This window comes from Macaca thibetana, chromosome 7 (assembly GCF_024542745.1).
Source record: "Macaca thibetana thibetana isolate TM-01 chromosome 7, ASM2454274v1, whole genome shotgun sequence".
Classification (NCBI taxonomy): domain Eukaryota; kingdom Metazoa; phylum Chordata; class Mammalia; order Primates; family Cercopithecidae; genus Macaca; species Macaca thibetana.
Window position 1 is genome coordinate 135,567,593 of NC_065584.1, and position 19,024 is coordinate 135,586,616.

The following is a 19,024-nucleotide window of genomic DNA, read 5'->3' on the forward strand; positions in this document are numbered from 1 at the left end:
GAAATCATTCTGAAGCCAAAACACTCCTAACTACGTGAGACAGCATTCTCACCTTATGGGCAAGAGTTGTGTAATGATATACATAGTGTAAGCTTTTGCTTGAATCACCTAAATTGGATGTTTAGTCCCAAACACAGCAAACAGTTTTTAGTCTTTTACTTTGTAATAGCTGAGTTAATATGAGCAAGACTGTCGGCTCTTTTTTCCCTTTAAATAGAAGATGTTTGTTGATACCTATAGAACCAAAATATGGTCTAAGGTTGTTAATCTTGTGATTATTTTAGTAACACTACATTATACAGTAGATGACTGACTTTGTATTAAAATAATTTCATTAAGCTCTTTAAAAGATTTCCACGGCAGATTTGATTGAATATGTATTTCCTTAAACTGTCATTAGATATATTAACCTTTAATCAATTAATATATGCATAATATTACCTCACTGGATATTTACAGCTTGGCACTTTGTAGATGCTCAATAAATATTTCCTGAATAAATTTTAAAAATTAATTAGGCATGTGTATCTAATATAAAGGATGAAGTTTTAAATGCCATCCTTTTTTTTGAGACAGAGTCTCGCTCTGTTGCCCAGGCTGGAGTGCAGTGGCATGATCTCGGCTCACTGCAACCTCCGCCTCCCGGGTTCAAGCGATTCTTCTGCCTCAGCCTCCTGAGTAGCTGGGATTTGGGATTACAGGCTTGTGCCACCACACCCAGCCTGCCATGTAAAAATCTTAATATTTGGGACCTGCCATTCAAATGTAAGCTATGATGCAGGAGAGACGTATCTACTGAAAAAGGGAGATTGAACCTTGTGCTTAGATTAAGAACCTTAGTGTTCTAACCAGAAGAGAACCAGAATTTTGAGTCCTTAGCGATCAATTCTGTATCAGCTTAATTCATCCAACAAACAATTACTGGTATAGATACTACTGGTATAGACACTAGCTCCAAATTAGGGACTGGAGATATTATAAGTATAATGGTCCCCATCAGAGTCTAGGGGCAAGACAGGAGAGTATGTGAAAAATAATTACAAAATAAAAGAATCTTAACACAGTGTGACCTTTTCATTTACGTGTATATCTTATGCTTCTACCCACCCTCCAGCTGGAGAGAAGAATGCTGGAGGAAGGTAGAAACTTTGGTAGAATATTAGGGAAATATTCTGGTTGTATCCACATTAAGCTGATCTTTGCTTCTCAGATTTAGGAATGCTTATTTAGGCATGCAGTGATTGTGGGAGCCTCTTTCACACCCTAAAAGGAGTAGTGAATGCTTTGCTGCATTTTTGTACAGAGACAGCCTCCTTGGAGCCAACAGCTGGGACCTCTCCCCAGCTGTCCTAATCAACAAGCTGTTGCTTTCCACGCCTTACACATATACACCATAGAGAAACCTGTGTGCACATATACATTCAGAACAGCCTTGTTCACAATAGCCCCAAACTAAAGACACCTCAAGTGTCCCTCAACAGTGGAACTGGCAATTAAACCATGAGATATTTATATAACTCAATACCCTATGGCAATGAAAATGAACTACACCTGCATGCCACAATGTGGATGGATCTTAGAAACACACTATTGAGCAAAAGAAGCAAGATACGAGAATACATAATGTATGAATTGACTGCTAAAACGTTTAAAACAAGGCAAAATTAACCTGTATTCTCTGGGATATGAAATTATGTGGTAAAATGATGAAAAAAAAAAGCAAGGGAGTGACTGTCACAAAATCAAAGACGGTGTTTTGCTCTGGAGTGAGGGAGAGTGATTGCAAAGGCACGCGAGGAGCTTCTGGAACAAGGGTAACATCCGCTTTCTCAGGCTGCATTGTGATGGCAAATTTATCACCGCGCTGTGCACTTTTCTGTGAAACATTATCTTAATAAGAAAAAGTGGAATGTCAGTTGCCATGCTTTTTTTCCCCCCAGTTCTCTGCTCTGGGATGTGGTACCCAGGGCACAGCATGGCATATGGAGGGAGAGGACCCTTGTTCAGAGCTGGGGATGGCTATATGTCCTTGGGGAAGGGAGAGCAGCCCGTGCCAGGTGACTGTGAGTCCTGACCCAGATCAGTAGACTGGGAGCAATTTTTCGGAACTGAAGCTTCCAACCCTGCCCCCCACTACCCTGGCCACTCCCCCTCCCCCACAGGAATGACACTTTCCTGAGGACTTTCATAGCCCCTACCTGGCACTAAGTCAGCCACCTATGTGTGTGCCCCTGACTGTCTTTACTACATTTATATAATCCCCTCGGGGCAGAAACCACATCTCTTTAATCTTTTCACACATCCTCCCTCCCCTAAGCAGGAGAACAGGGCCTCTTAGTAAATACAGCTAGAAGAAGCTTAGATATGAGCCCCAGTTTCATCACTTACTAGTTGTGTGACTCTTTGAGTCTCAGTTTTGCCACCTACAAAACAGACACAAACACACCAACCTCACCATAGAAAATGGGCATGAAACTGCTTTGTAAATTATAACTCACTCAAGGACTTTAAATCATTGTAAGTTCCTCCAGCTTTCACTGGTCCTGAGCTTTCCTGACTCTGCGCTTCCCCCAAACCTCTAAAACCAAGAACCTAGAGAGCCACTGATTCAAGTGAGCTGGCAGGAGCTCAGGAGTATTGATCAGCAAAACCCACCCCAAACAAGGCCAATTTTCTTATCTTCCCTCCCCCAACCAGAAACCATAGGATCTCACAGTCTGTGCTACTAGTGGATTCTAACTAGACCTTCTGCTTTCAAAGGGAAAGTGTGAAACTAGAAACTACCTGTCCAGCAAAATGATCATCAACCTGGGCTTTAGGACTTCCTGGTGGCCCCCCTACATTCCCACTTCCTGTCCAGCTGGGGAGCTGACAAGCCATTTCCCTTCTCTGGGCTTTAACCCTCCACTTGTAAAATGAGGAGTTTGAACTCCATGGCTTCTCATGCTTGTCATAGCATTTTGCCTGGGCAAGGCAGATCAGCTCCCCGGGTCTCAGTTTCCCCTTCTGTCAAATGAAGGAGTTAGGCTCATATCTGTGGCTCTCAACCTTGGCTGCTCATAAAAAATCAGGAGTGGAGATTTTTTAAAAAATAGCAGCCCCAAACCAGCTGAGCCCCTACCTCAGACAGTGCTGAGAATCACCGTGCTACTTGATCTGACTGTCAGTGGATGCAGCATGATGGCCCTGGCCCAGAAATGGTGGACAGAGTGAGATGCTGCCTACTCTCCTGCTGATCCAGAGCTTCAGGGCTGCTGGTTCTCAGGCTTGTCCTAACAGGCTGACCTCCTTGGTCAAGGGTCCAAGGAAATTCTACCAGTGCTGATTAGCATAAGCATCCGGGGGGACTTTTTAAAAATGCATGTTTCTAGACCCGAAGAGCCTGAGTCAAAAAGTCAGGAGCAGGGTCCAGGAACAGAAATGTTAACAAGCTCCTACCTGCTGGGTGTTCTTACATAGACTTAAAAGCTTGAGAACCTGTGGCTTACTGGATGGGCAATGCGGTGTGGGCAGTGCTGGACTCTCCTGGCCTGATTCTCTGATAATACAGACAAATTAGAATTTAGCACTTGGGCCTATGAAGGGAAGAAGAGGAAAAAGAAGGCCTTCTACCCCTCTACGTACTCACCCCACCCCGACCATTCACTGACCCTGACCATGAAGCCCCCTTGGGAGAGGAGAAATCCAGTGAGGAAGGGCCACACTGGGGAAGAGAGTTCAAGTTAAAGACGATGAAACAGTCCTCCCTTAGCTCTGAGCCTCCCTTCTCTAGAGCTGACCCTGTCAGGGAGCAGAGAACAAAATTAACTAAATGTTCCTTTAAACTGGGCATTAAAGTAATCTAAAATATCAGGCTGAATCAGGCAGAGAGACAGGCAATTATCTGCAATGTTAAAAAGAATCCAGACACAGAGCATTTTGTGCCAGCCCCATGCTCCCACTTCTGATCCCACTGAGACGAGGCCCACCACACTTACCAGTGTGTAATAACTACGCTCTTAGAGTCTCATTGGATATCTTATGGAATTGGGAACAGATGTGTCTGCAATGAGGCATCTTCACTGAAAACTAAAGAAGCAGTCTGAAATTTCAGGTCATTCTGAATTAATCTGATATCTGATCACTGTAGCTTTAACAGTGGAAGGGTGGGGTTTTCTATTGGGATTATCTGGATAATTATATTATTCTCCACTTTTGATTGACCCACAGATCTTCTTGAAGATTCTCTCGAGGTGTGATGTTCCAAGAGTACTGCAGTGGTCCGAATTTTTATCCCACTGCCTGGATCTCATTTGACCCTTATGGGAGCCAGGTAGTGGGAGAAAAATGGGGACCACTATCACCACATTCCCAAGAATAAGAGAAAATGATGAGTGGAATAAAGAGAAGGGATAAATATAAGACAAAGAGGGGGCATGGAGGAAGCAAAATGAAAGGGAGAAGAAAAGCAGTGAAGAAGGCGTTCCAGAGACATTTTCACCTTCAGAGCAAATTTGCAATCTCATTTTTAAAAGTTAACCAGAAAACCCTGGAATTTTACTTTACTCCACCCCATCTTGAGCTTGTTTTAAAGGTACTTGTGCCAAGTCTACTTTACGAAAGCACAGTGCAGACTGGAAGGGTTTATCTAAGATATTTTTAAAGTGCTTTCATTTAAAATGTGCAGATAATTGGTTTGAAAATTTTCACCCAAGTCCTTATTTGCTAACACAGCCATAGTCTTCAGAGATCTTACCAGGTGTGCTTTTTGTCCTTTTGCAAAATTTTCTTTACCATCATGGACCAAAATCCCAAGTAAATAATCTCCTTAGAAATGGAAATAAACAACTGACTTACCTGGTATTGAGGATGTACCCTCATAATTCCACACCAAGAGAAAAAGGCCAGTGAGGAGCAGGATTGGCATGGTGGCAGCAGGCATGGCCTCAGGCACCATGCTGGTGATGTTATAATGCATCGGGTTCAGCATTTCCAAAACCATCTTGTGTTCCTTGACCTCAGAGGGGGCAATTTAGAGTCCTGTGGAAATCAAAGGGACAGAAAATTACAGAATCCCTTTAAAGGTTCATCTACAGCTCCTGTTGCTTCAGACGGTGCTGCACAGTACAGATTCACTCACTGTTTTATAATGTGATCAGACATTTAGGCAAGACTAATTTATGGTTACAAGTCAAAACAAGGAAGCCCAAGAAAGATCTTTTGGCTTGAATTGCAGCATTTCTGACCTTGGTAGAGTCTCAGGTTCCTTTAGACGCTTGGTCTGATAGAACCTTATCATCTTGCCCTTGAGTGGGTAGAGTGACGTGCATTCCCAATTGAAAGCCAAATTTCTTGTCAAAATATAAGAAAATAAAGCTCATTCCAGAGGTGGAGTCATTCTGTGACTTCATCAGCAGGTTTTGTTTAGGCAATCTTCTTCCCTTGAAGCCAAATCAATTTAAAAACAAAAAAAGCAATTCCCCCAACTCCCTTTTTTGACCAAAATGACTTTTTTGATCAAAATAGTTTCTACACTAAGAACACAATTCTTGGGCATCGAGGTCTTCTCAGAGCCTTCCATCAGTTTGCCTATTAAATTCAAAGTGACTCACTCAGGCCATCTCTAGTGACTTCAATGAAGATCTAAAATCTCTTGTACCATGGGCCAGATTAAACAGTGTCCCTAGGGACCTGCCAACGGTAGTGTGGAAAAAAAGAATTGCAGAGGACGAATAAAGGGAGAAGAGAAAGAAAGGAATGGGGAAGGAGGAAGAAAGAGAACAGCAGAATAGGATGCCACCAGCAATAGGCTCAGGTGCCACTCAGGAACCTCATTCGAAGAGCAGCTAACATCCTGTGCAAGACAATCAATTTACAGTCTGATGTGCTGGTTCTATTGTGTTTTTCAACATTCTATTGAGTCTGTATTTTCAGCCAGGTTTTGTAATCCCTTTACTCTCAGAACAGAGTTTCAGGGATGGTAGGTAGTTTGTAGCTGAAGAGGTGTAGTTTGAACAAACTTGTATAGTGAGGAAAGAGTGAGTCATCATTAAATGCATTTTCAGTGGCAGATGGCATGCTCCAAGGTTTGCCTTTACTTAGATAGTGCCTACAGTTTTTGGAACTTGCAGTGGCTCTCAAACGAACTTGGGCTGGGTTTCACCTAGTAATAAAGTAATAAAATTCTAGATTCATAGCCAGGGCTTCTAATTGGATATCCAGGGCTCTGTGGATTCCTTGAAACACTGCATAACATTGTATCGGCTCATGTGCACATTCTGGTGGAGAAAGGCCATAACTTTCATCAGATTCTTAAGGAGTATGTAATTGTATTTCTCCTCTGATCTACATGAGATCTTAAAGTCCAAAGACTGATTTCCGTCAGCTACAAAAATTCGACAACATAGTTGAATTTATCCAGTTGCTTCATCATTTTATGTTATTCTACCATTTAAATAATCATTAATGCTTGGATGCAGGGCACTGAAAATGCCTGCGCTTATGTTGAGCAGTTTTGGGGTTGTTTTTTTCATATCTATAAGTTGAGACTAAAAAGTCAGCCTTGTGTCTGTTATCATCTGGTTCCTTTGTTGATGACAAGCTATTTTTAACAGGCTGAGGTTTTAAATTTCTAGAGTGGAATTTGACATCATTCTGAGTAAGCTCTATGTGACTTTCTGACAGCCAGGACCCTTAAAGTTTCTATTTATATTGATGAAACCTGAAACCATTGTTCAAAGCATAAATGAGGAAAGTGGTTGCGACAAAAAGGATGAAGATGTCCCACAGGAAGTGATGCCAGCAAAAATCTTCACATTATAGGAACTTTCAGAGGTATTTCACAACATTGAAAGCAAAGAGTATAAGATGTTGGAAGCTGATGCAAATTTATAAAGGACTATGGCAATTCACTGGTAGAGAAAAGATGTTCCCTCAGTAGCGTAAGTTATGCAAAGAGAAGAAGGCAAGAACTTTTTAAAAAAAAACCTCTCAATAAGTTTATTTTCACAAAGAAAGAAAACACTTAAAATGTTGCATTGTTTCTAATGTTTCAAATTACTGTGTACTAAAATATTTGTTTTACTATTTTTGTTTGCTTGTCTCCCTACACACTTACAACCTATGGTAAGGGTTTCTAATGCTTTGACAAAAAATTTTAAAGGTCACAGAACAGTTGTAATTTTTCTCTTGATTTTTAGGATTGCTTTGCACAGTTTTAGCTTGCATGGTCATTTTTACAGTCCCATACTACCATGCAAAGTGAGGACTGTTTGTGTGTCTAAAATGTTTAACAGAGCTAAGAAGCCTGGTTTCTCATCTTCCTCAAAAGTATGTCATAAAGATCCCTGAGAAGAGCATCACTTAAAAACCCAACAGGGTAAGAATATTTTTTAACACCCAGAAAGCGTGTGCTGTGTCAGTTATTGTTCTAAGCACTTTACAAATATTAAGCCACTCATCTTCATGATAAGCCTGAGAGCTAAGTCTAACTATCCCCATTTTACAGATGGAGAAACTGAGGCCTGGGGAGGTTAAGCAGCTTGCCCTAGGGCACCCAGCTCACATGTGACAGAGCTGAAATTGGAGCCTACGTGGTCTGTCTCCAGAGCCCATGCTCTTTATCATGCCGTTTTGCTACCTATTATGGGATTCAGTCCCCACATTCATGGACTTTTCATTTGTTTATGCTCACTCCTGGGCTATTTAGAATAATTCCTTTTAAAGGATTAAGCTTTATGGATCTCTGCATGCCACAGCTGGAAAGGTCCTTTGAGCTTCTCTCCTGATTGCACATTGGTTTTCCTGTTCAGTGGAACATTCTAATGCGCCACGTGGGTATGTTGAACAGAAGTCTTCAAATAGGGGTACAGGAGTATAGGAAGGTCCTAGAACTTGCACATAGGTTGTTCATATGTCCCCTTGGCTAGTAATACCCTCCTCTCACCCCCAAACATACACATATAGGCACACAGCCCTCAGGTGCTGTGCATTTGCCAGGCCGTCTCAAATGCCTGGGTCTCCACTGCCCTCTGAGGGTCATTTTCTTGGGTCACCCCATTATTATCTGCTGAGTGGTCTCTGCCTGCTCAGGCATCCCACGTTTTCCTGGCACCAAGCAGGGGCTCTGGCCACTTGATGCACCGGGCCCGTGTGCCTGTGCTACATGGAGCCTATTAATACCTTCATTCAATGCCCCACCAACCTCTGCGTAAGGAAATGCGAGTCCTACACCCAAAGTCCTCAGCCTGAGTCAGGGCAAAAACCTGTGGGGACACAGCAGAGCCCAGGTGTCCTGGTGACCTGGGGGTCTGAACACATTCGGGTCCTACAGTGCCATGAAGGACTCCCAGATCCTCTAGTACAGCTCAAGCCCTAACCCTAGCCTGCCACAGGGAGGGGAGGCAGGCCCTGGCCTTGCAGAAGTGCTGCCTAGCATGTCCAGACTCTGCTAAATCCTACCTTTTAGCATGGGGGCTACTGGCCCAGCAGGGAAACAGGCCCAGTCACCCTGGATCTGAGGGCTGGGTGCCAAGCTTGCACTCCCTCTTATTCTCTCCAGCAAACCTGGCCCATCCCTCTTTCACACCCTAGCTCCTGGAGAAATGCATTTTTTTCTCTACCCATTTCCTCTTATCTCCCGACTTCTGCCTGGCCACACTAAAACCTGTCTCTGAAAGCTGACACATGACCTGACTACTGCCTGATCTGTACCTCTTCCCCATCTATGTTTGTTCTTGATCTCATTCTGCGGCGTTGGACCCATTTGGCCATTCCTCCTTCTTGTATCTGTTCTCCAATGATGGTTGTGGCAGGTTTCTCTCATTGTTTCTATTCCTCTACAGCCGTTCTTATTCCTCCGTCAGTCCTCAAACCATGAGCATCTCTCCAGCCTAAACCGTTTGCCCTCTCTGCTTTATTCTCCTTTTCAGAACTCTATTTTCCTGTCTTAAGCTCTTACTTCTGTGAAGGCACCTCCCCCGATTCCCTTCTTGCCTCTGTCCTCTCCATCTCTGAAGCACTGACTGCCTAGTGAACTCCACGATGCAGATACTTCACCATTACTCCACAGTTACATCTAAAACCGAATCCATCAACCTCCTCCTGACCTTCTCCCTCTGTCCTTTTTTATTTTTATTTTTATTTATTTATTTTTGAGACAGAGTCTTGCTCTGTTGCCCAGGCTGGAGTGCAGTGGTGACACAATCTCAGCTCACCACAACCTCTGCCTCCCAGGTTCCAGCGATTCTCTTGCCTCAGCTTCCCCAGCAGCTAGGATGATAGGTACGTACCACCATGCCCAGTTAATTTTTGTATTTTTAGTAGGGATGGGGTTTCACTACGTTGGCCAGGCTAGTCTCAAACTCCTGATCTCAAGTGATCAGAGCCCTAACCTTCTTATACATCATTACCCTATCATCCAGCTTCAAAATCTTGGGTGTTTTGTACTTCCCTTTTCCCTTTACTTTCCTAACATATCCCTTCCCATCCCAGTCTAACCATATCCAGTCACAAAGTTCTAGGCATAGTCCTTAATAATGTCGTGTTCCTGTCTCAAGATACATCCCTGTATTTTTTTAATCTTCTGGCTTATATGTTAATTTTTATAATGGGCCTTAACCCTACCCTCTGCTCCATTCACGACAAAGGATATCTCAGTGGTCAGTTGAAGGCAAATTCCTGGCTTCCTTCTTTGCCAAAACTTACCCCTACCTCAAACTCTCTAATATTAATTGCTCTCAAAAGCCTCTGCTGTGAAAAATCTACTGGGGATTCCTGGTGGACCCTCAATCCTCTTTTGGCAGCCCCAAGCTCTAATGTCTTCAAGGGCAACACAGGTGACATGAATGTGGAGGGTGGGGGATGGACTGCAGCACATTCTAGAGCACAGCCTTCCTCTCAAAGGACCAGGCATGATGCCAAACAAACCATCTCTCCATGAGCCCAATCGAGACTCCAGCCCATTTGCTGCCATTACTCAGTATCTGAATCAACCATCACAACCTTCATGGAGCTACAAACTGGGAACTAGTCACTTGTGTTCTTCGTGCAACTACCTTTGTCTAGCCATGCTTTGGTGCCAGGCCATAAGCTACCTCTGAGTGACTTTGTAAGGTCAGCCATAGGGAACTCACTATTTTATCTAATGAAAGGATGTTGTCAAAGGCAATAGGTAAAATCACTTATTTTTATTATTCTGAGTGGATGTATGTTTGTAAATTTCCTCACGCCTCTTACAGAGCAAAAAGAGGCATTCATTCATGAAAAGTCAAATTCTTCCATCTGTTTCTTCTCCCTCTAGAAGGTGAATTCCCAAAGGACAGGGATCTGTGTGTCTCTCTCCTTCACAACTGTATTCCACTTCTAGAACAGTGTCCAGGCCTTCGTACATGCTTGCTACAAACCCGTTGCTTGAGTTTGCACTATCTCCAGCTTTGTTCGGCTTTTATTCCCCATTGTAAACTATCCAAGATCTTTCTTCTCAGACCTTCTCTTTCACTCTCTTCTGCACGTTGCTGCCAGATTTGCTTTTTAACTCAGCTTACATCACGTCAATCTTCTGCCAAAAACCCTTCTTTGCTTCCAGTTGTCTGCAAGGCTTTCAAATTCATCTTTTTTTTTTTTTTTTTTTTTTTTTTTTTAACAGAGTCTTGCTCTGTCACCCAGGTTGGAGTGCAGTGATGAGATCTTGACTCACTGCAACCTCCGCCTCCTGGGTTCAAGGGATTCGCCTGCCTCAGCCTCCTGAGTAGCTGGGATTACAGGCACCCACCACCATGTCCGGCTAATTTTTGTATTTTTAGCAGAGACAGGGTTATCACCGTGTTGGCCAGGCTGGTCTTGAACTCCCGGCCTCAGGTGATTCAACTGCCTCAGCCTCCCAAAGAGCTGGGATTACAGGTATGAGCTACCACGCCCCACCCCAAATTCGTCTTGACCCAGCCTTATTTTTTGGTTCTCTCCACTCAAAGTCTGACTCCTGCTTTACCACAACATCTTACCTGCTGAGTTCTTCCTCCTCCACGTTTCCCTGCTCGTCCAGTTCTGCCCCACTGGTTTCCCATGACAAGTCTGCTTCTTCTTCTCCTTGCCTGAGCCATCTCTTACCTGGTATAAATACTCCTCCTCTTTTTCTCTCTGACATGGGTCTTGGACTACTATTGATTTTGACTGCCAAGGCACTATATAAATCAGAGCCTTGGAGCGTTTCATTCAATAAACACTTATTAGGAACCTTATCTGAGCAGGGTACTACATTCAGACATTCAGTTTTCTTTCTAGACATGGGAGGCAGTAAGACAAGCGAGCTGAAGGTGCTGCTAGCTAGGACATCTTATGAGAACCACAGTTCTCTAGAAAGACATGTAGAGCTGCCCATGAACTTCTACATCAAGGAGACACAGGGTATCAGGACTGGAAAGAAATGCTGTGATCTTCTAATAATATGGTTCTCTCCCTTTAAAAATGAACCACTTACATGACATCCAGGGAAGGTCACTTGTCAATGGTTACTTAAAAGCAGGGAAGTTTCTCCCATGTGCACATTCAGTGATCTGATTTCCATTCCCTGGCACTGGGGTCATGAAACTTGAGGTTCCAGTTGTTATTCCTAGCAAGCTTCCAGTGATTCCCTGGGACATTCTCGTTCTGGAGCAGGAGCGACACAATAGGAACCAACAGGAAAAATGCAGATAGATACACATGGTGTGGACTACCTTCAGGGCAAATGCCTTGTCCACCCTATAGTTCCCATCCCTGCTGTGGTCTCTGACTGACCATTTGTGTGGAATGAGCAAAAAGCCCTGAAGGCACCAATGGGAGACCTCAGCCCCTAGGGTTCTACCCACATAGGGAAGACTATTGACAGTGTATGAAAGGTACCTGCTGCTAACACCCACATTTCACATGTGTGTGCAGACCCAAGGCTCCTGGGCATCCATCAAACAGGACTGTGACTTTCTCACTCACCTGTGAGGTCCCATGATTTCCAGCACAACACCTGCCCCAGGAGGTGCTCTGTGTGGGTTCGTGGAATCACTCCTTTCTTCACAATGACTTAGTGGCTGACTACCAGCAAGCCTGGGACTTGGGAACATTGGCAGTCAAAAGCAAGAGTAGTCCAAGAATGCCCTTATCTCAGCTAGCCTCTTTGCCCGTCTGATGGTGCCTCTGGTTCCTCAGATACCTAATCTATTGTCTTCCCAGTGGGCTGCATCTGATAGAGTCTCCCAGAGAAGTTTTTTTTAAACAGTGAGAAATGACTGTCTTAAAAGACTTCTTGATTATTTAAGGCATTTCAGGCCATGAGACAAAGTGGGGGCAGTATTTGGGGAACCTGTTGAATTGGGGTTGATCCTCCAGTTCCTATTGTATTGGGATTGCCTGACACCCAAACCATAGTTTTTTTCATGAGGAGTTCGACCTCGCCTTACGGAGGAGGCAGAAAGGGCCAGTTGGGGACTGTTCCAGCAACAGCAGTCATTTTTCTAAGAGGTTTCCCATGACTTCACTTTTCAATTCAATTTCATAAGACCTGATGGGTTACCTGGCCCCACAGGAGATAAGGTAGTGGAATTTTCCAGCCAAAATTGGGCTTTTAACCGGAGGAGGGAAAAGGCAGAAGTGACAAAAGCACAAGAGCAGGCTTTAGGATCAGATGAGCTGAGTACAAGTCCCAGAGACCACGTCACAAGAACAGGCTTTGGGGCCAGATGAGCTGAGTACGAGTCTCAGAAATGTGCTTACTTCCCAGGCCTGCCATGCCCTGGCTGAGGGGGTGCACTGAAGCTGCCTCAGGACACTGAGGTGGGTGAAAGGGAAGCCTCCAGAGCCAAGTGCCAGTGGTGGTGTTTGTCGTTCCTCCAGCTTTAAGGTCTCTGTGGCACATGGAGTTGTGGGATTCCTTGTCTCTGGTAGTAAAGATGGAAGGTCCCTAAATGGATACACAATCCTTAGGGCAGCCCAGGTGCCCCCAGCCAGAGAGGCCCCCTGAACCTCTTTCTGTGGCAAGATCCAGAGCCATGCCTGAGTCTTGGCATCCAAGATTTATGGCACTGCAGTCCCAAGTGGCCTTGCTTCCTTCCGCTCATCTACCTGGATATGATAAGTTCTTGTAACAGCAGAAATAGGGGATGTCTGTCAATATTCCCACAACATAAGTTCCTCCAGAGCAAGGACTCACATCTCGCTTTTCTATCTAGCCCCTGGGGGCTACCACAAGTGCCTCACACCCAGTAAGTGCTCAGTAAACGTTTGTGAAATGAAGTGAACCAATGGTTAGCATCTTAAGCCTTTTAGGCCTGGAGTTGTCAAAGAATGATGCATTCACATATCCTCAGAGGGATGTTTGCCTTCTGCACATCTTAGCAGTGATTCCAAATGCCAAGTCCCAGCAACACAGTGGCCCATAGCTACCACCCAAACAGTCAGATAGCAGCAGCACTGCTGGCCTTTCCTTGAGAGCTTATCTGTTGTTTAATGAACAGACTGTGAGGCCATAGAGATGTCCTAGAGCAGGGACACTCTCTGGCAAGGAAGCCCCTGGCTGACCCCAGAGTGCTGGGGCCACCTAGCCTCTCTGGACGTCCGTTTCCTTATCTATAAAACGAGGGGGTTGAGTCACAGGGCCCCTCTTATCTCTGTATCTGCTGCCCAGCATTCTTACCCTTTGTCTTAGCTGCCCTCCCCCAACCCTTCCCTGTGCCTTTGCCCTGTCGCCTTCCTTGGTTCTTTTCTTTCGCGTTGTCATAGGCCAGCCAGTGATGCCCGCAGGCCCAGGTTTGCAGAGAAACACTGAGACGTCAGGGAGCCTGGGGTGCACGTGGCCCACTTTGGTCACCTTCTCCATCTCTTCTCATTTCTTTTAGAGTCCCCATTTTGAGGATCCAGTGAACGTGGTGGAATCTTGCTCTGGAGAAACACACTCAGGAATCAACATGCAAAGCTTTCAGTACAATTCTGGGATCCCGGACCCTCTAAAGCCCATCCAAAGACCTCAAATGGACAGCTCCTGGGCCCAGTTCCTTTCTCAACCTTCTGCTTCAAGCTGTCCAATGTCCCAGAGGTTCTTTCCTGATTAAAACCGCTTTCACTGACCAATAGAAAGTTGTTTCCAGGTTATAAGTGAATATAATTTCTCTTGAAGATTTTTCATTTTAACTAGACCCCAAATTACAGTTGATAATGGGGTGTTACATTCTTCGGTCCACAGAACCAGTGAGAAAGGTTTAAGGAGAGAGTGAGGGGCACAACTGGTACCCTGATATCCCATCTGTGGGCCCTCAGACTGACACTGTCCATGGCCACACTGTGGCCCTGAAGAGGGCATCAAGGCTCGTGGGATCTCCAGGGTTCTGCCAAGGAGGTTTCCAGTGCATGGAGGGCACACGGAGTGCACGCATGTGGAGGCCACTGTCTTCACCTCCAACACTGAGTAAATCTACAACGTCCTAGCCGCTGTTTTATGCTCTAGGGACATGGGGACATGAGGTTGTTGCTCTTACGGAGTTAATCTGGGGAAGACAGAGCCACCCATATCATCATAATATAAGTCAGATTGCACAAGTGTTCAACCAGAGGCATAAACAGCTATGAAAAGAGAGGAGAAAGTGACTACCCTAGGAAGGTCACGCATGGCTTTACAAGCAGGATTTGAAGGAGAAGCATTACTCTGCAAGACACCAAGCTGAGGAAGGGCATTGCAGGTAGGGGGAATGAGAAACGAATTGGCGGGGGAAACTCAAAGCTGCTTCTGCATCCCTCCCCACACCACTCACTTTCCTGGGTCCAGGGAGACCCTCTATCACTGTGTCCACTGCTAGATCTCTGCTTAGTTTCTTCGTTAGAAAAACATGGGGGAAACAGCGGTATTTCTTGATGTGGTTACTAGGAGGAAGAAACAAGATAAAGCCTGTTAGGGCCTTATCAGGTGTCTAGCATATGGTAAAACCTCGATAAACTTATTGTGATTCCATCTCCAGCAAGAGCAGAAGTAACAATGGACAGTCCCTGGAATAGCTGGAAGGAACAGTTTGGACTGGAGTTGTACCCTCAGGGGTCCCTAAAGAGCTGTATGCCTTTGAACAGCTCACTATATCTGTCTTAAGAACATGCAGCAGGTTGGGGAGAGGGGTAGTCTTGTAGTTCCCAATACATCCCTCTTGTCACAGCTATATTGGGGGATCATGTGAGAGCCACGAGGTCACTGAACACACTTGTGGGATTCTCAACATTTGCCTCCAGTGCCCCTTCCCACCCACACTTCTTTTTTTGTGTAATTTCCCCACATTTTCTATCCACCTACTATGCTCTGCCCAGGCAGAGGATATTACCTTATCAAAATAATTCGTATCCAGGGGCTAATCCTTTAACTTGTTCTCCCTCCTGGGATATTTTCATGTTAACATGTACCTGGAGCAGTTCCTAATGATCATTAAGAAAATGTTTGGCACACTCTCAGCTCTAGGGAAGCCTGCAGTCTACTGGGAGAGAAAAACTAAGAAGCTTGGTACTGTTGACAAGTACAAAGAGATATTAGCATACAGACCAAAGGAGGCTTCATGTGAATGATGGGACATGTTCTGGGCCTTGAAATGTGGTTGAGATTTTGATGGCAAGTAGAGGAGAGGTATTTGCAATTCTGGAGGTAGGAGTACATACAGCAGTTGGGGGATAACAAGAATGAAGAGGCTAGATTTGTGTTAGGAAGCAATAATATCTATTGTGGAACTATAAGTAGAAAGGCAGTTGATGAGGGAGGATACAGGAGAGGCAGTGCTCTCTTAGTTGACCCCAGGTTTCTAATTTGTTCATGACCTCCCATTCAGTGATACAAGGAAACTAGAGGAGGTTTTGAGAAAGACGGAGCAAACTCAACTCACTAAACTCCCTATGGGTGCTGATGGCAGAGGCAGGCATCTTCAGAAGTCTATTATGAGCCTTGCAGATAATTTTAAAAATGTTCATCTAATTTAACTTACAACTAATTGTCGACAAGAACTAAGTTTGATTATCCATCTCTTCTATCACACTTGGTTGCAAATGACCTTTGACTGCTTTCCAAATTAAGTCTACCTTCAGCAACTGATTGAAGGATTGGCCCCAGTGAGATATCTGTGACTTCTTACGTCTGAGGCTTCAAGCAGTCTTCAGTTCTTCCTTAATATTTGACTGTGTCCCCACCCCCCTCCATTTTTACCATTTTGGCTTCTTAGAATACCTATTAGACAAACATTCAGTCTCATGGATCCATCCTTCTTATTTCTTGCCTGTTTTCTCATATTTTTCATCTCTTTTCTCTTTGTGCTACATTCTGGGATAATTCCTTGATTGACTCTCTCAATTCAGTTTGTCATCTGTTTGTCCTTTCAGGCTGTCCATTTATATTTTTATTTCAAAAATCAAAATAGTAATGTCCATTATCTGTTTATGTTCTTATGGATGCAATATCTGCTTGTGTCTCTGATGCTAACAATTCAATATATACTTGAATATATTGAATGTTTTGAATGATCAGTAAGTCTCCTCTGGTATAAACTCTGTTTACAACTTGTGGCTTCCTTTCAAGGTGCTGGCATTCCTCAAATCCACAGTGATTACTTAGTATGTGCTCATTTGTGGCTGAAATTTCCTGTTAGTCAGTTGGCTAACAGGAAAAATGAGACAAGATGGATCAAAGGGATCTGTGGGGTCCTATGGGAGGATGTAACAGAAAACCCTCCAGAACCCCAAACACGGTCATGTGCTCCCTTAAGCTGAGTCTTAAGGGTGAGTATTTGCCAGGAGAAGAAATGGCAAGGGGGTGACTTATTCCAGGGAGAGAGAACAGTGTGTTCAAAGGCCCTGATGGTGAGGAAGGCAATGTTCTTACCAAAAGTAGGAAGTCCGCATGATTCAGTAATTGGGAGCAAATGCTATTTGTTCTAAGGGTCTCTGGAATAGCTGAGTGGTAAATTCCCACATGGTTTCTACCCAACAGGGTATGGAGAGTTGAAGGGAGGGTAGCCCCAGTACAGGTGGGCTTGCCCTAATTGATGTTTTCACCATTCCTCATTAAAGTCATTTATGACATGGGAAACAGAGAATGGTCCCTTGTCTCTACAAAAACCCAGTTAAAGTAATTCAAAGGAATCTTTACTCAACAGAATATTTGAAAGCAGATTACATTTTCAGTTTGTTATGCTTACAAGTGGCTGAGGAGGGGAGGCTCTCTGATGTTCCATTCCTCAGAACTGGGATCAGCACCACTGTTGAAAGTCAGGAAGCCCTTAACACCTGGAATGCAAACTGTCCCTAAGGCCCAAGTCCAGTGGAGACAAAATCTGTGGCTTGCTTGATATTAATCCCAAATTCCACATGAAAGCTGTTGTCAGTGGTCCTGAGAAATCAGTAGGTGGGGCAGGTGGGGGACTCGGGGAGTTTTTCCACATGCTAGGATATGATTTAAGTAATGAGATTGCTTCTGGACAAGCACCCTGGGGATGACAAGCTTTTTAAGGGTAGATAAACAATGTGTTTGCTAAAGAGCTCTCTTTTCACACTCGTGCCAGTACTACAGGAAGCAGTCCTTTTCTCACACTGTGGAAACTATCCTGAAAATGATGGCCCCAGAAGTGACAAAGTTGCCCAAACAGTTCAGTTGAATTCAGAGTATCGTTGCCCAGTTTTACAGGAGCCCTAGCTTTGCTCACATGGAACCAGACATTTAGAGTTAATGTTTTCCACCAACAAACACTTAATGGGCAAGGTAATGTATCGTTATCACCACAGCAGAATCAGAAGTGGGTATTCCTGGAAGAAGCGTGTCTGTACAGCATATTAATAAGCAGCATGGGCTCTAAAGATCCTGCTCTTCAACACCACCTCCCCCGCCAACCCAACCCTGGGAATATCTGAAATGGAAAAAATAAGGATAAATTATTCAGCAGGCTTAGCTATACAATCTTTAGGAGTTATGAAAACTATACAAGATTCCTTTTACAAAGAAACTCAAACCAGATTTCACAACCTATATTTAAGAAGCTTCCATTTATGCGGAAATCTGAGGTCAGCCAATCGTTATTCAGCCCACTGCTCTGACCTGAGAGTTGGGGAACTGGTGGATGTATGACAGGAAGATATACACCCTGACACCTACCCCATGAGTGCAGCAGGGGAGGGGTGGGAGTGGGGGTCCTGCATAAGTCATTCTGGGGTCACTGCTAAAGATTCTGGCCTGCAAAGGCCAATAAAATGCTATTAAAATGGTGAGTGGTAAATGCCAAATATACCATTTAATAGACCTGTAACCTTGGCTGGGCAAGTGACTTAACCTCCCTGAGCCTCACATTCTACAACCGAGTAATGGAGGTAGCACCTGCTTCGCAAGGTTGCTGCAAGGATTTTAGAGCTCATTTCCATAAAACACCTAACACAATGGCTAACACATGTTTGCTCCTCAGTAAGTGATAGCTAATGTTAATAGCAGAATCATACCCTTCAAAAAACAAAGCGATCAGGGAGAAGAAAAATATCCCACTGAGAACTATGCTTTCAAGAAAGAGGTGTAGTCAGATGATGGGTGGGCAGTGGGTAAGGAATCATGGGCAAGTCTGCCTAAGACTGTCCTAATTTATGTCTGTTGTTCTGGCACCATTATTAATTGCACCCCCCCCTTCAATCTTAAGTGTCCCCTTTTGGATAATAAATTGTATAATCAACTAATTACATGTGAGTGGCAAGGGTGCTTTAGGCAGCAGCCACCCCCTTTCTCTCTGCCTGCAGCATCAATACTGTCCTTGTTGCTGCTAGTAAGAATGAGCATGGCTACCTTTTATTGAGTGCCAAACTTCACCCCATTACATCTAAACCTCACAATCAGACCCATAAAGTAGATTCTACTCTCATATCCACTTTACAGATGTGGCTTGGCAATATTAGGTAACTTGCCCAAGAGTTCATATTTCACCAGGTAACCAAGTGTAAACCTTATGGTCATGGCCCCAATTTGCTACACTTCTGGGCTGGAAGTAATAGCAGGCCTAGGTCGGCCCTCCAGGCTGGGGCAGGA

At 44.3% G+C, this 19,024-nt stretch overlaps 2 protein-coding genes across 2 annotated transcripts in view; both read right to left on the reverse strand.

Moving 5' to 3' along the window:
• Window positions 1-5,228, reverse strand: part of LOC126959039 (aromatase) — a 33,140-nt gene extending 27,912 nt beyond the window's left edge. The window contains exon 1 of the mRNA XM_050797939.1: window positions 4,837-5,228. Coding sequence (XP_050653896.1) covers window positions 4,837-4,981 — 145 coding nt within the window. The 5' untranslated portion in view covers window positions 4,982-5,228. The remainder of the gene's footprint in view (window positions 1-4,836) is intronic.
• Window positions 1-19,024, reverse strand: part of TNFAIP8L3 (TNF alpha induced protein 8 like 3) — a 257,866-nt gene that overhangs the window by 175,837 nt on the left and 63,005 nt on the right. The window lies entirely within an intron of this gene.